Source organism: Danaus plexippus, chromosome 5, assembly GCF_018135715.1.
Source record: "Danaus plexippus chromosome 5, MEX_DaPlex, whole genome shotgun sequence".
NCBI classification, from domain to species: Eukaryota; Metazoa; Arthropoda; class Insecta; order Lepidoptera; family Nymphalidae; genus Danaus; species Danaus plexippus.
Genome location: NC_083539.1, coordinates 8,111,240 through 8,132,432, shown reverse-complemented (window position 1 = coordinate 8,132,432; position 21,193 = coordinate 8,111,240). Strand labels below are relative to the sequence as shown.

The window sequence follows — 21,193 nt, the reverse complement described above, 5'->3', positions numbered from 1 at the left end:
CATTCTTATTACTAAATTAGACGTCCAAATGTGAATACACACACATGTTTATATTCCTTTTTCAATGAAACCTGTTTGAGTTGAATAATACATTTTGTTGATTTGTGATATTAGCGCTACAATAAAATATGTATTATTATCACTACTATTGTAATGAAATAAGATCTTTATGTAATCTACACAGTCAACCTGTGATTAGATACAAATAATAAACACGAAAAATATTTTGTGCTACTTCTGTGACTGCACTATGCGGTAATTCTTTCCGAATTTACACACCCCTTAGCTTGTTAGTTTTAAGAAGAACTTATAAGAATGTCGTGCTTAGTTAGGAAACTCTATCTTAACCGCAAAGCCATGACTATAAAGGTTCTCTAGCATCTCTTATCCCACCGTAAAGAAGTCCTTCTGTGACGGCCTAACCATTTTAATACAAGAGACTTAAAATCCTTTCCACTACTTTTCTGTAACAGAAGTTTACATTTAATAATATTAATTTATTTAATGTTAATAACCTTTAATAATTTTCTTAGTCATAAAATCGGATAAAAAAAAGAATTAGGACCATTTTTACATACTTATCGGATACATTAAAGCAATAAACAATGTTGTTCGCGATTGCCGTTCGTTTGTGAAATTTGGAAGTCAGTATATAATATATCGTTAGTCCGTAAACACGTGATTATTAGCAAGGATTTTTTTGTTTATATTTGAAATCACTAAATGATATGGATCGTCAGGATGGGCGCAAGGTCACATTCGAAGAAGCATTGAACGAAGCAGGTATCCGCTTATGGTTTCTAATGTTCTTGTTACTTAATCTATAACGTATTAGAAAAAGATTCACAATGTGAACGATTATAGACAAAATAATAATTATGATCTGAAGAATACAGTGTCTACAATTATTTATCATATATCTCGACTAGGCCTCCGGTATTTGATAATAGCTTGCCAGTAGAAATGGAGGGAGACAAAAAAAATGGCGACGTTCTTGACCAATATGTAAAGAATACTCTCAGCATGAGTAACCATAGTTAAATGTAGTTGATAGTTATTCGTACAAAGATCTTTCGTGATAGTATTAAGGAAAATGTAAAATTGAAAAAAAAGTAGCAAGAAATCTAATTACGGTTGAAATACAGTAGATTAAGTGTAACGTACTTATAAATACCTCACAGATATAAAAAGACCATAACTATTCTCAGAAGACCTACAAGTGTTGTTGAATGCATGCACCGTGTTTCCATTCCAAACCCTGACATTAGATTATTGTTAATAAGTGATCTTCTTCTTAAATTTGTTAGTAAAAATAAAAAAAAAACTGCCAGGATAGTCACAATTCACATTACAACAATAACATAGTTTTATGGATTGTGTGCTTACAATCCGTTCGACTTATTATATTTGAGAATTTTAAGACAAACAGTTCAGCGAATAACAAAAAGCAATAATTGAAATAATTTGATTCAAATATGTTAGGCCTTCTTAATTGACAGAATACATGTTGAACCAGATTTTGTTATAAAGTTGGTCTACCTCAATGATTAAGATGTATACAGTTTTGCATTATACAAGTTTTTATATACTATGGTTAGACGAATACAAAGATAACTGCCTGAACATTTATTCGAGATCAAATTAACTTAGAGAATCATCAGGATTGGTAGCATAATCGATAACGCTGTAATAAAATGCATAAGGAAACAAGCCTCCCTTCACAGCCCTGACTTATATATCGGGATACTGAGAATTAAATTAGTATTTTTATTGTTGTTGTTATGAAAGAGGTTCCATTGATTCGTTTGTAAAATCCATCTCAAGAATTTTTGATTTGCCTACCTTGAAAATGACAAAAGTTATAAGACAACATTCCTAATATTGAATAGCTATATCTGTTTTGTTAGTGTACTTTTAGAAATGTATTTTTAAATCGTTTCCTCAGGTTTTGGGCTGTATAGCGTGGTCCTCCTCAGCCTGTCTGGTCTTATTATAATATCTCTGGTTTGTATAGCTTACGCCAGCACTATTATAGTTCCAGCTAGTGCTTGCGAGCTGGAAACTACGACCTCGCAAAAGGGACTTTTAGCGGCTGTTCCTGTCATTGGTAAACAAGAATCAAATTAACTCTGACTTTTAAAATATTTGAAAGTTTTTGACCCGTTCTCTTTTCCAGCTTTACTACTGGGGGCTGTGCCATGGGGCTACCTCACAGATATCTACGGACGCAAGAGAATGCTTATCATCTTACTTTCCTCCTCAGCCGTATTTAACGGCTTAGCTTCTATATCCGTAAACTGGATCATGTTGTTAATCTTACAGTTTTTATCTACGTTTTTGTATGTTAATATTACAATGTCTATATATTTTGATCTGATCAAGTATTTAACTCATTTAACTTCGTTTACAGCTCATCGGGCCAGTTTTCTCAAGCTATGTCCATTCTTAGCGAAAGTGTTCCAATGGCTAATCGAAATATAGTAGTGTTGCTTGTTGGAAGTATTTTCTTACTCTCGCAGGGAATTATGGCATGTTAGCAATCATTATAAGAACCTATAATCGTGATGTCAGACACTTTTTTAACAATTGTATACTTTTTTTTCAGTGATGGCAATACCAATTATTCCTCTTTCTTTCTCGTATTACATGCCAACACTGGGCATATACTGGAACTCCTGGCGATCTCTTTTGCTTTTATATAGCGCTCCAAGCTTAATATCAATAATAGGCTTATTATTTATATCTGAAAGTCCAAAGTTCCTCTTTAACAAAGGTTTAGAGAGAGAGGCTTTGTCTGTTGTGAGTCGAATTCACAAAATAAATAATATATGGTCGAAAAAGGAATTTCCTGTAAGTAGTTATTGCATAATATTATTTTCAATTTTTTATTTTAAATACTTCTTATAACATCTGTTTTAGGTTTTAGACATCCAAAGAGACAGACCACAGACCACAGAGACTAAAACAGCGCTTACGGACACATTTAGTTCCTTGTTCAAGAGACCGTTACTTAAAAATACAATAATTCTATCTACCCTATTCTTATTTCAACAGTTGAGTTTCTATTTAAGTATTTCAAATGTAATTTTTCAATATATTTCAATATATGTTTTTCTCTGTTCATAACACAATCTGTGCCTAAATAATAAGTTACGAGGGTAGTTTCCATAAGATAACTATCGTACAACGAGACTCAAGTGTTCATGGTTTATATTTAAGCACAATGACGAAATTTAGATTTAAATTTTGAAAAATAATGTTGATGGAATTCTTCCCCACTCCACGCGATAATCAGGAGATCATAATTCCGAATCCTCTTCTTGTAGATAAATATATTTGCTCTAATAATGAACTCCAATTCTTATAAAAAATACGTAAACAATATGTTTTCCAGGGTGGGATCATTCGTGTTGTGGCTGCCGACAGTATCAAACCAATTCGTCCGTATTCTAGAGACCGGGGAGGGATCTGATCTCACACTCTGTGCAATAATACGTTCTAGTATTAACACACCACCAGACGTACGTTTTATATCAATAATGTATTTATACAGTTATTAAAAATAAATATTTGTTATCCCATAACATTATCTGTAATTGATGTAAAGACGATAGAGAAAATTGTCATAGCTATTATTGTTTTTTGTATATCAGGACCAATTTAACTAGCATATTTTGGTTAGAGAACTAAACACGATTTGTAAACGAATCAGAACTAAACCTTTTTTGGTAACTAGCTCCTAACTAGGACATTCTATGGCACTAGTTTTATTTGTATTTTTTAGACTACCACCGCGCCCTGCGCCTTGAATGTCACCTCCTTATTGCTCGTGCTATCAGTTAGCGCACTACAATCTATTGCAAATGGCCTCATAAGTTTGGTAAATATCAATATTTGTTTTATTTATTCGACTATAAAAATTTTTTGCATATCAGATAAATCTTAGTGATAATTTCCAAGGGACTTAGAGTTATTGATAAAATTTATGTCAGGTTTTTATTTCATTATTGTTGATTATAAAGTATAAATGTTTTAAATGTTAAATAATTCTTCCATGCAACTATTTTGTAACGACTTTGTCGTTAGACTTAGGCTTAGATTATCAAAAATAACACCAAAATATAATCCAGTATTATAAGTGCAGTACATTAATGTTATAAAAAGTATAAAGAACATATGTGTATGCAAGTCCTTCGACAGATAATAAACCGGACAGGTCGTCGAAATGTGGTGATATGTGTAACAGCATTCTGCGGAATAGCGGGAATCCTGGTCAATTTCGTCCCAAACGCCATCGGCAGCGCTGTTCTTTACATCGTGTTCCTCATTGGGATTATTGCTCTGGGCTTATACTCCGCGATCGCGGTCGCGTTGTTCCCCACCTATTTGAGGTATGCTATAATTCATTAGTTTAATTTTATTAATTAATAAAATTTCAGAGTAGAATGGAAAGCTAAAATATTTTTTGTTTAGATTATTCAGCTTTTCAAAACCATAAAATTACGATGAAAATTGCTTTACTTCGAATATCAAGCCTAAAATAATCTAGAAAACTTTTTTTTTGTTATTTTTACAGTGTGTAATGAATTATGGGAATTTGTTAAGACATCTTATATATCTCCAAGTAAATATTAGATTCACTATCTTTTAAGTAATAAAATAAATTTCAATTTAGAAAACAAAACATAATCTGAGTTCGTCCACATGACGTAGGTACATTAGTTTGACTTACTTTAATCTGTAGTAATTCTGCTATGATAAAAATTAATAAATAATAAATATAAACAAATAGAATAATAAAAAATCAGAAAAAAAGGAAAAGATTTTTTTTTTATTTTAGATAATTTTTTTAATACTATACTAATCTTCCAGGGCCTTGGCGGTTGCGTTTACTATGACAATTGGTCGTATAGGAACTTTTGTGTCAGTGCAAGTTCTAAATCGCTTACTTAACGATAACTGTGAAATTAGTTTCTATATTTACGGTGGTATATTCGCATGTAAGTATAATTACAATTTAATTATTTCAAGAACATTTGTAGAGTTTAACTTACGTTTAACACCAGTTTCTAGCTGGTAAGATAAGACATAATTATCATAAATAAAATGAATGCAATTTTTAAATACACTGTTAATGATAAAAAAAGTATTAAACAACTAATAGTGAACTAATTATATTTAAGTAGATAATGCAAATAGTACGATAAGTTTTATTTATTGTTTGTATGATGTATGGTTTATTATCAAATTTGATTTGTAAGCGTAGCCTAAGTGTTTTTTATTTTTTTCAGCTTCAGCTATAGTTGCTGCCTTTCTAGTCGATGATCGTCAGTTGCAACCAAAAAAAATATTGGAATAGAACGTAATTGGGAAGCAATTAACATCTCTAATTAGAATCTGTAATAGAAAAGTTTACATCATTTATAGCTTCCTTAAAATGTAAGTAAGTTGTTAACTTGGTTGTAAATAAATAGTAAAAAAATGACGTTTTATTTATTTAACAAACAGTTTTGTATAAAAATGCAATTTGAAACTAATACGACTAATATATAAAATTAAGTAAAGTGAAAAAATACAGATATAATAAATGTTTCAATCTTTGTCTGTATAAACTTTTACTCAGTGAGGAAAGAAGAGTTTAAAACATATATAAGCAACGATGTCAGATTGAAGTTTAGTTTGACAGCTGACACCGTCACAGCTGCTTGAATGATAACCGAGATAACGAAGTATTGCGGCCTTCTTTAATATCAAATTAAAAGACATCGATCGAGGAACGAAGCCCTCGAACTTATGTATCAGCGTAAACTCGGACATCTTTCCCCAATTAACACACACCACTGAACTCAATTCGTGTTCCATATTCTTTGAAGGTGTATAAGGCATCGATTTTCCAATAAACCCGATTAGGGCAGACTTTAAATACTTTCGTGTAGTAGAGGTTATGACTTAGTGTTGTGATGGTTTAAATATCTAGCAGAAAAAACGTGTAAGAATATCATATTGTTTAAGAAAGTGCACTCCCTACTGAGATTGTACCATCGCGTCAAACAATCTCATAATTTAGGTAAGTAACTTAAAAGTAATAACTTCTTAAATAATTAGCAACAAGTAGTTAATAATGCGTTCCGAATTTATGGAAAAATTTAAGTTTTATTTAAAATACAGAACATGAATTCTTAAAAATATATTAGCATTAATATATAGTGGCAATGAAATAGATACAAAATATATTAAATATTTATGTTATATAGAGATTATAATTTTAAAGGTACAGATAAACCAAAAGTGTCATGATTTTTGCCATATCTACTACTCAATATGTAATTTTAATTGGATTATTATGAATAATGCGGCTTTTATAGAATTGTACTTATATCATATATGTATAAAATGTAGAGAACAGCAGCATAAAAACAGATTTATATATATTGAAACCTTATAATAACTTATTTATGTTAATGTAATCCAATTACCAAAAATGCTAATTGAATTATAATATAAAATTCTAAGATATTAAATACATATTTGATGCCTCTTAAATATACCTCTAGTACAAAAATATTATACATAGCGCCTACAGCTACATACAAAGTTCATTTGATATAAAAATATTTTTATTTACACATTGTATCTAACATGTGAATTTCAAAGCAGTGCCGTTCCGAACAAAATCCAGAATGGCGAGCGGTTCCTGGGAAGAATTCTTTGCTGTTCATTTGCCTCCAACTGACTTTGAAGATAATAGATCTCTGTTGAAGGAGTTCTGTGAGAGACATGATCAATATGGAAATAAGATTGTCCTTGTCACGGTAAGCTATTTCCATGACTTTTGGAAACTAAAATTAAAATATGATTTTTTAAATCAATATATGACAATTATTTCAATTTAAGAACATGTTAATAAATTTCTTACAGTCCGGAGGAACAACAGTGCCGTTGGAGCACAATACGGTTCGTTTTGTAGATAATTTCAGTGCTGGTACACGGGGTTCAGCATCGGCTGAGTACTTCCTCGAGCACGGCTATGCGGTGATATTCATGCACAGACAAAAGTCGTTGGAGCCGTTCACGAGACACTTCACGGGACAAAAGCTTCTGGATATGCTGGATTTACAAGAGAGAGGACCCAACACCACTATAACTGGTTAATATAGCTGACACTTTATTTCAACATTTCTTATTATGATTAAGTTAAGAACTATTTTACTGGTCTCAAATATCAGTAAGGTATTCTATTACCAAACATTTTTTATCTATGGTCTATACCAAATAAGTAAAAAATTCTTACCTAAATATAAATTTACTGAAAAAATGCACAGTGACTTAAAATAAAGTAAAAGCTATAGTCTAAGGACACTTTAATATAACATTCGAAATTACCATCTCTTTTAAATAATTTTGTCAAAAGAACGGAAACTATTTTTAGACCAAATCTTATATGCAACTGTATATATAAGATAATTCTAGCTGTGTGTGTGTGCGTGTGTGCGTGTGAGAGTACCTGTACGAGTGTGTTTATGTGTGTGTGTGTATATCCGTTTTTGGCATCTTAGTTTTTATTAGGCGCCCTTAGAACGTACGTAACCAGTTAGCTATGTTTGGTTAAAATCGGTAAAATAGTCTAAGACCGTCAGCTGTTTTGAAAAATGATGTAAGGCATTTTTGGCCTATGATTACTCGAAACAGTACCTACCTCACGCATGCCAGTATAATCTGTGTATGAAAGTTAATAATAATTTAATAAAATTTTGTTACTATCATCACGTTAATCTAACCAGGTATGATGAAAAGACTTCTAACATATATCCCTAATATACCTCTTATATATATATATATATGTAAATTTAAATATTATTTAATCTCTCATAAATAATATGCAAGGCTTTACTTCTTTGTAGCTGACTTTCGTGTCATAAGAACGCTTCTTATGTTTTACAAGCCGTCATTAAAGTGTGCACAGAGAGGGCACTTAATTGTGGAGTCTCATTAACCTTGACCGAGTCGATTTGAGCACGTCTTGTGATGGCTCGCGGAAAAACTATTCAAAGAATCTCTTATATATAACAAGACCTTCGTTTATTCGTTGGTAGTATTTTGGCTGACAATTATCAAGTCTTTTTTTATATCAAAAAATTATCATCGCATTTTTTTTTATTTTAAGTACTTAATTGAATAATTTGATTTTTTTTTTCAATTGTAAATGTCATATATTCTATAGATGTAGAAATCACTAAACACCATAAGCAATATTTTATGTTAAGGATTTCTAGTGGAGCGGATACTCATAGTTTTGTTTTTCCAAAAAATATTTTTTTATATTTAACTTTAAAACAAAAACCTCCTTAACATTAGGATGACCCGTTAACGTCAAGTTCACGTTAGAGCAAGGTCTGACAAAAAAATACATAGCAGCGTAGGCTCAACTTTTAATCTAATCATTCAAAAATGTACTATTAAGTATCACTTATTACTACGTAAACAGAGCTCACGTAACTTGTGATCAAATAGCCTTGCAAAATATCTAGCTTGTACGGCGTTATTCCAGTGAAGCCAGACAGCGTGTTCGCACTCGCTCCGGTCCTCGCCCGGTATCAGGCCGCTCATGCAGCTGGTGCACTCCTGCATGTATCGTTCACAACAGTATCAGAATACTTCTGGTTGTTGAGAGCAGCCTGTGAATGCCTCGCCCACACTGGCGCAAGAGCTGTCCTGTACTTGGCCGCGGCTGTATCAGACTTTTATATACCTAAGGATAGAGTCGTGAGTATACGGCGAAATTTAGCTTGCATTCTTAATTTTTTTTAACTGGTTTGCGTTTCAAATAAAAATGAATCAATTCGACTTCTAGTTACTATCCGCCTTCCATCAGTTCCAATGTGCATTAAAAACTTCTTGCGTAATATTTCAGGGACGACATAGAATTCTTATATAAACGAAACTAAAGATTTTGAGTAACAGTACGCGTTTTTTGTTATTTTATGATTAAAAGTAAATGATAAATAACAAGACTAGCTGACAGACACTTTCATCTCGTCTACCCGTGAAAAGTCCGTATTATGGAGGCATAATCCGTAAACCTAAGTTTCATATCACTGAGTACACGCGAGAATAGATAAGTATTAATTCCAATATAATTGTGACGTCAGCCAACCCACAAGATGCAATCAGCGAGCGGAGCCCCGGTGATTCAGCTCCACCTGGTTCCTAAGATGTTGGCGCCTCTCGTCAACCTCTGGGTGCCTGAAGCTTACGTGGTGTCGTTCAAGCTGGAAACCGATGAAAACCTCCTCATACCTAAAGCCCGGGCTGCGTTGGAGAAATATAAGCATAAGGTATGCAAATAAAGATTGCTTAAGCGATTCAAATATTACGCTTGAGATTTCTTGCCAAAAAAAATTTCCTAACTATTTCAATATAAGCATTTTTTTTTTCAATATTCCAGATGGTCGTAGCCAACCTGCTGCAAACCCGCCATCACAGGGTTATCTTGGTCACCTCTAACGCCGTACAAGAAATTGTACTAACCAGGGAAGAAGTACACGCGGGTAAGTTGTTAATAATATTCCATCTTAATAAAGCTCATCAAAACAAAATATTATTTGCTAATAAAAAAAAATATAAAAGTGTTAATTTTTCTTACTTCTCCATAACGTTGTACAAAAAATGTACATTACAAAATCTTCGTGTCGTCTAATTATTGCATAAATATAAAGGCGTGGACATCGAGAGTATGATAGTTGGTGAGCTGGTCCGCCAGCACGCCGAGCACATGTCTGCTCGTCCACGCTGAGTATCCCGCGCCCGCCTGGCGAGGCTCTACCTCACGGACTAGGCGCGGCGGACTATACACACCGCGGACTATACGCATCGCGGACTATTTACACCGCGGACTATACGCGATGGACTGTCAGTGTCGATGTTGTGTTTGTAAATCCGATTTACCTCTAAAATTTTTACTAATTGATTGTATATATCGTTTAGCGATGTTTTTTTATGTATCTCTCCAAGTCATTCGAGTGGCTAGTGGCCTTTGGACATATATTCCTTCCCCGTGTATTAAACTTAATTAAGATAATGTTTTGACCCCGTTCTTTGTGTACTATGTGATAGTAGATATATATATACTGGACTATATTTCTACAATGTAATCGTGTCCTTATATTTAGTGATCGAAAGCTGTGAAATTAAAAGTTGATATCATATTCGAAGTCTCCTCAGATGTATTGACATAACTCCGGTGACGAGACGTTTAAGAAAAAACGTTATAATATGAATGTTTGAATTTCAATATTGCCAAGTACATAGATATATAGAATCGTGCTGTGTTTTTGATTATATTGATATGTAGATGATAAATTAATGTTGTTGGTGTTTTTTTTGGTGTGTTTAAAATATATGTGGTGTTCGGACTATAATAAGTTACGATAAGATAGTGATCCACACTAGCTCGCGTGTTGCTTCGGATAGTCTGTTGGATCCATATTATTATTAAGGTTAGTTTAGCTACCTTAATAACAATTTGTTTACAATATTAAAATCCACACTCGAAGGTGACTAAGTTCCGTGAAGATATTTGTTATGATATTGTTCGTATAGTCTGTATGAGTAATATATTTAAAAGTAAGTTAGTTGAAGACAATACAGTCTAAAACGCGTGTATTCAGAGTTTTTTATGGTATTTAAACTATTGTTAAATGAATTTACATCGGTGTTGGTGGAAAATTATTGTGTGCTAAACGATTGGTGTTAGTTTAAGTAAATGTTTATTGGCGTGACTGACTCTAGAGGACGAGTGACCATCATTATATGAACTTGGGTTAGTAATGATTTACTTATGATTGTTATATCAGCGTTGCGTTCGGTTTTTTTTTTCAATCGAAACCTTCGGGGATGCCTTTTAATAATTTTAAAATGTACCTTCTATTGTGACAGCTGGTAGCCATATCAATAATCTCAATGTAATATATACATATATATACTTTTTGTAATAGCTGTATATTTTTATAAAATAAATAAATTTTTAATATTATTTCACTGTTCGAGTTGCGATAATTCGCTGTTATATTTTCGACTATAGTCCATATCGCATATAATATGTTGCTATGAAATTGGTCGTTTTACAAAAGTACATATCAATGGAGTTAAATTGAGTGTATAAATATATTATTGATAGTATATATGTTGTCATGGTAGTAAATGAATTTTGACTCGTTTCTATTACTTTGAAGTGGTCGTGTTCAAAGTAGGGCGAGACGATAGTGCTTGACGGTTGGTATTTTTTTATCTGTGTATGCATTAATTTTGAGATTCCAATGTACTTGAATTAAAATACGTAAATATATTTTATTGATGAGAATTCTTTAAATTTATTATAATTATTTAACTATTTTCGCTTACGTAAAATGTTACTTCACATTTGTTATTTATTGTTGTGTTTTTTTCCACAAAACCTATTACATTTCGAATAAGGAACAACAATTTCACAGCTGCATTTGGTAATTATCATGAAAATTATGAAGCCATAACTCGATTATCAATATTCTAACAAAAACAGTGTATATTTTCATTGAATTTAATTACATTTCATGAGAAATACTTTATTCATAACATTATTTGAAAGGCAGTGATTCTCTTTTCAGTATCCAAATCATTGTAAATATTCATATTGACTTTTTGATGGAAAAATATTGTAATGTTCCGTGTTTCAAATTAATTAATGAAAAAAGTTTATCAAAATATAAATGTGATCCCATAAGTCACATTCATATCCAGACGCGAGGTCGATATAAGTAACTTACTTTTTTCATGAAACTTTCCCCGCGTTATCTATTCCATGAAAAAATATTTCTTAGATTTTGCTACAAATGAAATAGATGTTAGAGAAAAAAAAAATAACAACTTTACTTTTTATACGGAGATTCAGCATATTTAAGTTGTTACTAACAATAAGTCGTTTTCTGTTTAACGAATTCTCATCGTCTACGTGTGACAGAAATAGTAGATGTAAGCAATAGTATTATATTTAATTTTAAAAAAAATTGGTAAGGTTTGATAATTATGTTTCTCGAATTTATAATATTTGTGTTATCATTTATAAAATCGTTTAAAAATAATACTGTATTTTATTTCATACATTTATGTCAATCCTGTAATAGCTGTGTAGTTTGGTTAAGACATTTTTATGTATAACAGATATCACCTTTTTCCGTGAGCGCGTCGAGACATGATCTCTAACTACAAACCAGTTCCGGTTCTGAAAACGGATGTTCTAGCGAACACCAATTTTGGTTATTGTGACTTGTGATAGATAACTTTTTTATCCTACATTTTTCTCAAAATGCATTTCTATCGGTAGGAAGAACCTGCTACAGCTTTCTCCATTGCTCGTGTAGGCACTGTTCATGACTAACATAAAAGGAGAATAATGTACATATCTGTACTAATGACACACGTTCGATACCTTTGAAATCAGCACACTACTACTGAATAATCAAAAAAAAAAACAAAATATTCTATGACTTACTCAAATACAATTTCTAGAAATTTAACTTGTCGATCGGAATCATTTGTCGCAGGTAAAGTTACTTCGTTCTTACTTGAAAACTAATGGTAAAATTAAAAAAAAAACAAAGATGTTCTACCTAATTTTGGATTCGACTACTTGGACTTAAAATAGAGAATATTTCTGATTGGAAATTATACTAACCTTATTTGCCATTAATATCGGCTTTATAATATTTTTCCCAATCTACCATCTAGTACACGTCTTAGGGCAGGTAAAGTTTCTATTGTAACTTCTAAAAGCTGATCCACAAGACGGAAGACAAAGCCCAAATATAAAACTCAAATGCATTGTCATAGTACACATGTTCAACACAGCAGTAAATTGTACGACATCTGTAAAGTTGCGATAGTGTCTACATTGTTGAGGAGGAAGGAATTTATGACAATGAATGCTTTCTCCTCATGGTAGAGGAGGTTACGGTACAGTGAGCGAGTATATCTCCGGGTAGTTCTCATACATATTCCCAAATACTTAGCAAATATTTTGCATACAATACTTAAAGAATATTTCAGATATAACGTGTTTGGATTGGTTGGAACCTATAGCTGTTAGTCAGACACCAATATCGTTTATTGAATTGATGTGAAATGAGGAAATCGAACCCAAATTTGTTTTTGTGAAATTATTTACTAAAGTAAATGAAAAAGAAACGGTTTAAATTTTAAAATGTAAAAAACATTGTATATTTTATCTATGGTACCAAAATATTGTCTACGTACAACTAGCGCCACCTGTGAGCTTAAGTGTAAACTCTTCTCTGAATTGAAATAAAGCGTTAGTACGTTACGAATCATACTCGAGTTTTACCAAAAAAAAAGTACAAACTTAATCTCAAATAGGTGCCTGTGAACCGTGGCGTTTGAACATAAGATTGCCAATAACCTTCTCAATGTGTCCTCCACACAGCACTCAAGATATTCCACAATTTCAGAGCAAATAAAGCCACAGCATTAAAAAGCAGCCTTCTTAATAACATTAAGACTAATTATATTAAAAACATTAAGGTTGTTAAGATAACACTAATCCATTGTTCGGAATAGTAAACCAAAAAATAAAAATGACTAAAAATTTATATCTAAAATAAAAATGTCGCAAAAAAGATTAGTATTTCAATGAGGGTTCCTTATTCATATTATATCATTTTTTGTACATCGGCAGTATATTGAAAATTCGGGGAACCCCCTGACCGAATAGCCGAATATGAAACGTAAGTTTAGCCGGATTTTTTTCTTTTATTTCTCAAGCGTTTATTCTAATGGACTCATCCGAAAGAAATTACTCAAAAAAGTAGTAAACTACTTCTTCCTAAAGGTACAAAAAAATCTGTCTTTCTGCACCATAAACTTCTTATAAATTTGTGTTATGATAATAATTCATTGGCATAGAGTTTTCTTTTAACTTTTGCCAATATAACAGATGTTTATGTACCAAAGACAACTGAAATGTTTATAAGAAAAATAAAAAAATTATATATACCTAATGATTTTTTTTTATAGGTAGATAACATACATACTCTAACTCAAATAGTTAGTATTCGACCGAATATAATAAAAGCCGGATACCAAATAGTAACCGATTATAATTTATGAGTCTCCTTATAAGTTATAACCTACACATATATAAGCATAACCTTGACTATTTCCTGTAATAAAAGAATATTTAGCAATACACGATATTTAATACACTCTAAGAAACTGAGCACAATATATGTTTGAAACTTCTTGGTTACTTGTTTGATATCCTAACATATAACTGTCATGCATAAATTCAATATTTAATTAAACCTGCAAAGGGCGAGTGTGTCACCATAGTGTGAAATAGTGACAAGGGTGATCAGGAGCTTCATGACGTCACGAGTTGAAAATTATTGCGCAACTTACACGTAAATAAAAAAACTTTAAATATTTACGAACTTTATTTAGATTTATTCATACGTTAGAACAAGATAGGCGGCTAAAAATTGAAAGATTTTAGAATTTTCTTCAAGAGGGAGGCGGTTTTGAAGGTGTGACAAGAAAAAAGGAAGTTTTTAAAAAGTCTCGAAATTTCTTTGAAACATTTTGTGGATGGTTAATACTGATATTATAAAAATAGTACTGAACTATATCTTATAAATAACCTCCTTATAAATCCGTTTAAAAACTATATTTCATTAACATTCTAGTAACGATAATAGATTTTAAGTTTTTAATGACTATCAATTCATGAAAAAGCCACATTGCCTTGTAGCTCGTTAAAGCTGTTGTCTTAAATACAACAAATAAACACAAAAAAAGGATAAACTGACAGTTTCTTAGTTCAAAGTGTCATGGCCTGTCAGAAACGTACGTAAATATTCAGTAAACTAAAATATTGGTATGTGGTTACACTGCGCCTAGATGTTGTGATTTTATATCATTTTTATTCAAAATTGGATAACAATGGTAAGAATATATTGACTAGATGAAACTTTTTAACAAAAAAAATAATCGCATCCTGTATAACTTTACTAGGAAGATGAAATCGAAGATCTAGTGGGAGACGTCAGATACACAGACTCTCAGAAGAGTGTAACCACATCTAACGTATATTCATTCGATTTCACCGACAGCAGCCCGGATGGAAACAACTCCACGTCGAAGGCTACTTACGTCATTGACTGTGAAGACAGTGATGTCAGTGAGGCGATGTTTCAAACGCAAGAAAACTTGACACCTCACAAAGTAACCGATACATGTTTCATTGTAAACCGAAATTCTCCAGACAACATTATATATGCGAAAGACCAATCCATGTGCACAAATTCTTCAAAAATATCCATACTGGCTCAAGAGACATACACGCAAACAAGTAAAACCATAATTGAATTGGTTCACGGCAATCCACATAAAATTGAATGCAGTACATTAGAAACACAAACATCATTTGTATCGATAACCGAAAACAGGACTTTAGAATACAGAATCCATCTCGTTAATGCTAATGGAACTGACGAAAGAGATGTCGTTAACAATCTCAACGATACAAACATCGAAAGCCACCCCATCCTAGCGAATAGCTTAGAAGACAAATCTTCAATTTACAAAGAATCGGAGACGGAAAATGATGTAACAAGACAAAGTTCGAATGATACAATAATTCGATTTATAGATCAGGACTCGAAAGAGGATTTGTCGGAAAGTAAAAACGAAACGCCGTACGATAGTACCAGTGTCTATCACTCATCATTCGACTCGGATATGGAAGAGGATTCTCTGATGGAAAATAATTACCATAAGAAATGTAATAAAGACGATACCTTTGATGAGGGGGAATTTGAGTTTGTGGACCACGATGTTAAGGAACTGTACAACAAAATTTCAGAAAGCCCTCTATTGCTATTACAAACGCATTCTCCAGAACATTGCAACCGTAACTTTTCCCCGCTCACACCATTAACCGAAGAAACTTCACATAGAAAAGATAATATCGTAGATGTCACACCGAGTGAAAAGACATTGACGGGAAATGAGGATAGCAATGACACCATATTTGTTAATAGTTGCGGTATTCGAGTGAAAATGTTGAACGATAAAAACGGAGGTTCAGCAGCAGATGACATACTGAAATTACCTCCGATTCAAAAGAGTCCAAGATGCCCAAATAGTACGCATTTTAATTTCTTATTTTCTTTGAACACGCCTCAAATGACTACAAAAAGGGAAGAACCTATACCGAATCTATACAAAAGTCAAAATTATAAAATTGAAGACCGTTGGGAAATGACGCGGAGGGATTTGGCGTCTGGAGAAAGTGCTTTCATAAGTGGCAATAGTGGTAACTATACAAATTACCAGCTCATTTTTATTGTCAATATACTTTTCATTTAAAAAGATGTATTATATGTTATTCTTTTACAGATCCTCCAAAACCGATTAACAATTCTAACCAACTACCTCCAATTCATCTGGAAGGCGTTTTCCCTAGTTTTGAAAATAGAATGGACCTAGCTACGAAATTCGAAGAATTTTCAAAAGATTACGATGCTATCAGCATTAAAGGAAAAATAGGGGAGTTAAAGATGTTCTCAAACGATATCAGGTTTGTTATTAAGATTTTTTAATATATATATTACTGAGTACATACATTAATTAATATATTTTTATAAAAAAAACTTGTTCTTAAACGGAATCGGATCAAATAAATAGGCAAAGATCTGGCAACAGAAGTATTTCGCCTACCAGCACCTCATCGCCTGGAGATAGCAAACTGAGTGATGTAGCTGAAAAGGGCTGTGATGCACTTTGTTCAGAATTATTAAAAAGACTGCGTTCTTCGTCCTGGTAATTCCACATATTCCCAATAAAATAAGTATAAAAACTTTATTAAATCACGCAGAGCATTATCCAAAAGTTTTTTTTTTCAAAAGAAATGCGATCCAAGACATGGTAAATTTGTGAGGAATTTTATTTGTCTTAAATGTTTTTTAGGCATGAGGTGATTGAAACTTTAGAAAATTTACCCAAAGCATTGGACTCATTTTGGTGTGTTATCACAGAAAACCGGATCGCGACATTAATACGACAGGTCAGTAACAAGTAGTTAGTGTTACGAATTAATTATGAAAAATGTTTTATTCAAATCTGACACAAACATGTTTGATTATATTTCAGGTCATTGTACACATTGAGTCGCCACGTACACAGGTTGCTAAAGCAGCCTGCAGCTCGCTGGCTGATATTCTAAGGAACACTAATTACACAAAGAAACCCGTTAGTCATAATAACTTATAATACAGTCATAATATAAATTAAACCTCTTCCTACCTAATTAACCTACTGTTACTTTCCAGGATTTCTACGAAGCTATAGCCATTTTACTTATTAAAACAGGCAGCTTCAGTCGGCCGGTGAGGCGCGCCGCTAACGTGGCGCTAGACGACATAGTCTGTAGTGTCGACATCACACAGTCTGTTACCGCTATATGCGTATATGGAGTTGGGTTAGATACTGAATTACATAAATTTTGATTAGGACATAACCTTATTCATACATAGGTATATTATAACAAGACAAGCAAGCTTAGGTTAGGTCTATAAAGACAGTCCTGTAGAAAAAATTAATGATTCATTTCAACAAAATAGGAATGCTTTCTCTTTCTCTCATGTATAATCTATGTCTAGACATAAAAGTCCATTTGTACGCTGTGCCTCCGCTCGTCTGCTGGTGGTATGTTGTGCTATGGCCGGTGGAGGGAGACGCGTTCTCCGGGAGCGACCGCCAACCGCCGCCGCAGCCCGTCGTCACGCACTGAGAGCGCTGGCGGAACTGCTCTATGATAAAAATACCGATACCAGGTGGTGGATGGACTATGAGATAGCATGTCTAGCTAAAATTTATCACCGGTGGAATCATCATACATTTTACGTCTTTAAATCTCTCTTTTCTAATACAGTAGAGATAAAATTATCAGAAGCTCACTAATATTGTCTTAATGAATTTACATCAATTTAATTATTGCTATTTTATTATAAAGGAAATATGCTGAAAGGCTTTACCTCATGCTTCGACCGTTACCAAACTTCGAAGCCTACTTCCTCACAGACGTGGACGTGGAACTTGCCTCGCAGCACATGAAGAAGTTCGACCGTCTCCTCAACAAGCAACCCAGATGATAGACGAACAACAGTTTCATCAAATATGTGCCAGTAAAAGCTATATTCAAACGAAAACTTTTTTTATGTGTATATTTATTTATGTGCAACTGTTAATTCATAAATTTTTAAACGTAACATTCGTAACATTAGACCAAATGTCTTGTTAAATCTTAGAAAATATAAAATGCAAATTTTGTTTTTTTTTTTATTATTTATTTATAGTATTTTTATAGATTTTTTTAAAATTATTTTTTACACGATAATAATATTACGTTCCATCTCATTACCTGAAGTAATAAAAAGATTAAATGAAATATTGTATTAAGGTTAATTTAGGAGTTTAAAGTAATTCACGGAAAATAACATAGATAAAATTTTTGTATCGCAAATATCTAAAATCAACGTAATTATAATCTATGAACTCTCGAACTGGAAAATCTTTTAATGCGTCTTAGAATAATTCAATAGTTAATGTATTTAAATACGTTTAAACGCCCTATATAATGACTCGGTTGTAGGCAGGCAATTATGATAAAAATTGACATATGTATTCATAAAACTTAATTGTAAATAATTATAACTTCTACACCACATTGGCAGAATATACTGTGCACGTCCTCGCACGGATGAAGGCCATATTATAAAAAAATATCTTAGTCATGGACGTTATCAATCGACAATAATTAATTTACAACGATATTTCTGCTTAGTGACTTTGCTCATTTTGTTCCATAATCTTATTATTCTAACAATAAGAGAAAATAGGAGAATTTTTTTATATCCTTCAATCAAATATATAAGTTTTAAGCAACAACTTTAAGAGACATGCGTCATACATGGCTTTCAAAAAGGTTTCTTTAATCTACTTCTTATAAATCTATTTCCAAATACGTACTAACCAATACAAAAAAAACACGCATTTCGTAGACCCGCTACGATTGCTACGAGAACTCGTAGATATTTGTAACCATTTACAAAAAAATAACTTTTCTTTTCTATTTACTATATTCAAAAACGTACCTTGGTTCTAAAACCTCCTAACATAGTTAAATAGAAACCGCTAGAAAACTATAAATTAGATAAGAGCAGCGCGTATTGTTTACAAATTATATTCTGGTTTAGAAATAAAATGAAACTTTTTATCAGCAGATACATCTAGTGTCATAACAAACATTATCATTAACTACAATATATGTTTCCAGTGGATTTTCTTATTTAAAAGTAAATAAATAGATGCATACAAATCATTTAATAGTATATTAGTTAGTTTTAAATATGGCCTCCATCCGTGCAAAGACGTACACAGTACGTTGTGCCAGTGTCCTGTAGAATGGAGGAGACACGATCCGGGATTAATTTAGATATGTAATAAAATTTAACAGCTTCTACTGAAGTCACAATTAGGAACTTTGTTTCATAGTATATTAGGTCCACCTTGTCAAAATGAGACCTTGTCAAAATGTCAAAACGAGTGATTTTAAGGGTTGTCATTGCCTTAAATATATAAGACATTATTTCGCATTTACCATTTTTTATGTCTGTTTATTAACTGGTCTTTTTATTATACAACAAGTATCATTCACACCACTGGGCTCGGATTTCAACAATAAAGTCGTGAGCGTGGATTTCAAGAATAAAGTCCGTATATGTGACAAATATAAATCTAATTAAAGCAAATAATAATACAAAGTTACTCTAGAATTATGATTTTATTCTATGGCGTCATTCGCACTGGAGTCTTGGAACATTTTGCCAAGGTCAACGTTTCTATTTGTTGTAAATGATATTGAAGGTATGCGTCTATCCGAACTGACAGTTGCCTATTTAATATATGCTCAGCAAAAAGTATATTAAAAAAGTTTGTAATAAAGATTATTGTAAATTTTTCTTTAATTTTATATTTTCTTTCATAACAACCTTGCCCTGACGAAAACAAACACAACAATAAAAAAAAATATGGAATCGGTCCAACCGTTAACGTGCGAGGGCGTGACCAAGGGAAATATGGACCCATTTTTATATATGTATATATTATATATATATATATATATTATATATATATATATATATATATATATATATAATATATATATTGGCCGCGACTTCATCTGCGTCCATTTCAGAGTTAGAAATGTGAATTACAAACATAAATTAGATTTATGTACCTACTATTGTTTACAAAACGTCTTTTTTCTTTTTATTCTCTCCATAGACTAGATGAAGCTGTCATTAGTAATTACCCGTGTAATTAATTATTCCAGTTTTACGTCAGCTTATTTTGATATAATTGCCATTTAAAGAAAAAGTTTGATGACATATTGAAAAATTGGATAAAAGAAAGCTAACCTTAAATGTTATTTGTTTAAAATAATAATTCTTAAATACAACTTTTAAATAAACATATTTAAAACTTCTATCCGAGCTTGTAATCTTTGTTTATTATTTCAATTTAAAAAATGACATTTTTGTGCCATGGATTAAATGTTGCCATACAAAAAAAATAATTGCCAGACGAAAAAAAAACAGACAAGAACGTATTATTGTATGAAGAAGTAATTTTTTTATAGGTAAATGGTAAAATTGTTGCTCCACCATGGACTTCTGAAGTTTTTGTTCTATTATAGAAAAACTATGTCTATTAACAAGAATAGTTAGCAAAATTTGTACAACTTTAATATGATTTAATTCAGAGTTCATAAAAAAGTTTCTATAATAGCTCCCTTCATACAGAAACATTCTGTTTTTTGCTTAATTTCTTTATATTTCATAATAAAATTCACCCAATTCAGAAGTATTGATATTGTAAATGAAAATATTTTCATTTGCGAATCCTTTAGTACTTTGGTAAAATTCCATACACGACCTTCTACTAGTAAACAGTTACCTACAATGACTTGGAAAATAAAATACAATCATTTCAAATCAAATCTGAAAAAACTTTATTCAAAATTAATGAATTTTAGAATTTTACAATCAAAATATTGTATTCGTCACTATTCACTCATAATATA

At 32.0% G+C, this 21,193-nt stretch overlaps 3 protein-coding genes across 4 annotated transcripts; all 3 read left to right on the top strand.

Annotated features, from left to right (window-relative positions):
- Positions 1 to 633: 633 nt before the first annotated feature.
- Positions 634 to 5,427, top strand: LOC116768953 (putative transporter svop-1). Its single transcript, XM_032659887.2, has 11 exons — positions 634 to 783; positions 1,946 to 2,107; positions 2,177 to 2,339; positions 2,411 to 2,532; positions 2,606 to 2,850; positions 2,920 to 3,053; positions 3,395 to 3,521; positions 3,785 to 3,880; positions 4,201 to 4,391; positions 4,873 to 5,000; positions 5,292 to 5,427. Exons 1-11 carry the CDS (start codon positions 729 to 731, stop codon positions 5,357 to 5,359), a joined length of 1,491 nt encoding a protein of 496 aa, XP_032515778.2. The 5' UTR covers positions 634 to 728; the 3' UTR covers positions 5,360 to 5,427.
- Positions 5,428 to 5,704: 277 nt separating this feature from the next.
- LOC116768954 (phosphopantothenate--cysteine ligase) lies at positions 5,705 to 12,116 on the top strand. Of its 2 annotated transcripts, none has more exons than XM_032659889.2 (7): positions 5,705 to 6,067; positions 6,655 to 6,812; positions 6,919 to 7,147; positions 8,549 to 8,763; positions 9,150 to 9,335; positions 9,446 to 9,548; positions 9,717 to 12,116. In XM_032659889.2, the coding sequence occupies exons 2-7, from the start codon at positions 6,681 to 6,683 to the stop codon at positions 9,791 to 9,793; spliced, it is 942 nt and encodes a 313-aa protein (XP_032515780.2). In that variant the 5' UTR covers positions 5,705 to 6,067; positions 6,655 to 6,680; the 3' UTR covers positions 9,794 to 12,116. The 2 variants fall into 2 exon arrangements, with proteins under 2 accessions (XP_032515780.2, XP_032515779.2); XM_032659888.2 differs by having other exon boundaries at positions 5,706 to 6,067; positions 6,658 to 6,812.
- Positions 12,117 to 14,854: 2,738 nt separating this feature from the next.
- On the top strand, positions 14,855 to 18,392 carry LOC116769324 (uncharacterized). The gene is made up of 9 exons (XM_032660390.2): positions 14,855 to 14,991; positions 15,061 to 16,363; positions 16,447 to 16,627; positions 16,735 to 16,869; positions 17,017 to 17,113; positions 17,200 to 17,298; positions 17,379 to 17,527; positions 17,709 to 17,882; positions 18,062 to 18,392. The coding sequence occupies exons 1-9, from the start codon at positions 14,989 to 14,991 to the stop codon at positions 18,198 to 18,200; spliced, it is 2,280 nt and encodes a 759-aa protein (XP_032516281.2). The 5' UTR covers positions 14,855 to 14,988; the 3' UTR covers positions 18,201 to 18,392.
- The last annotated feature ends 2,801 nt before the right edge of the window (positions 18,393 to 21,193 follow it).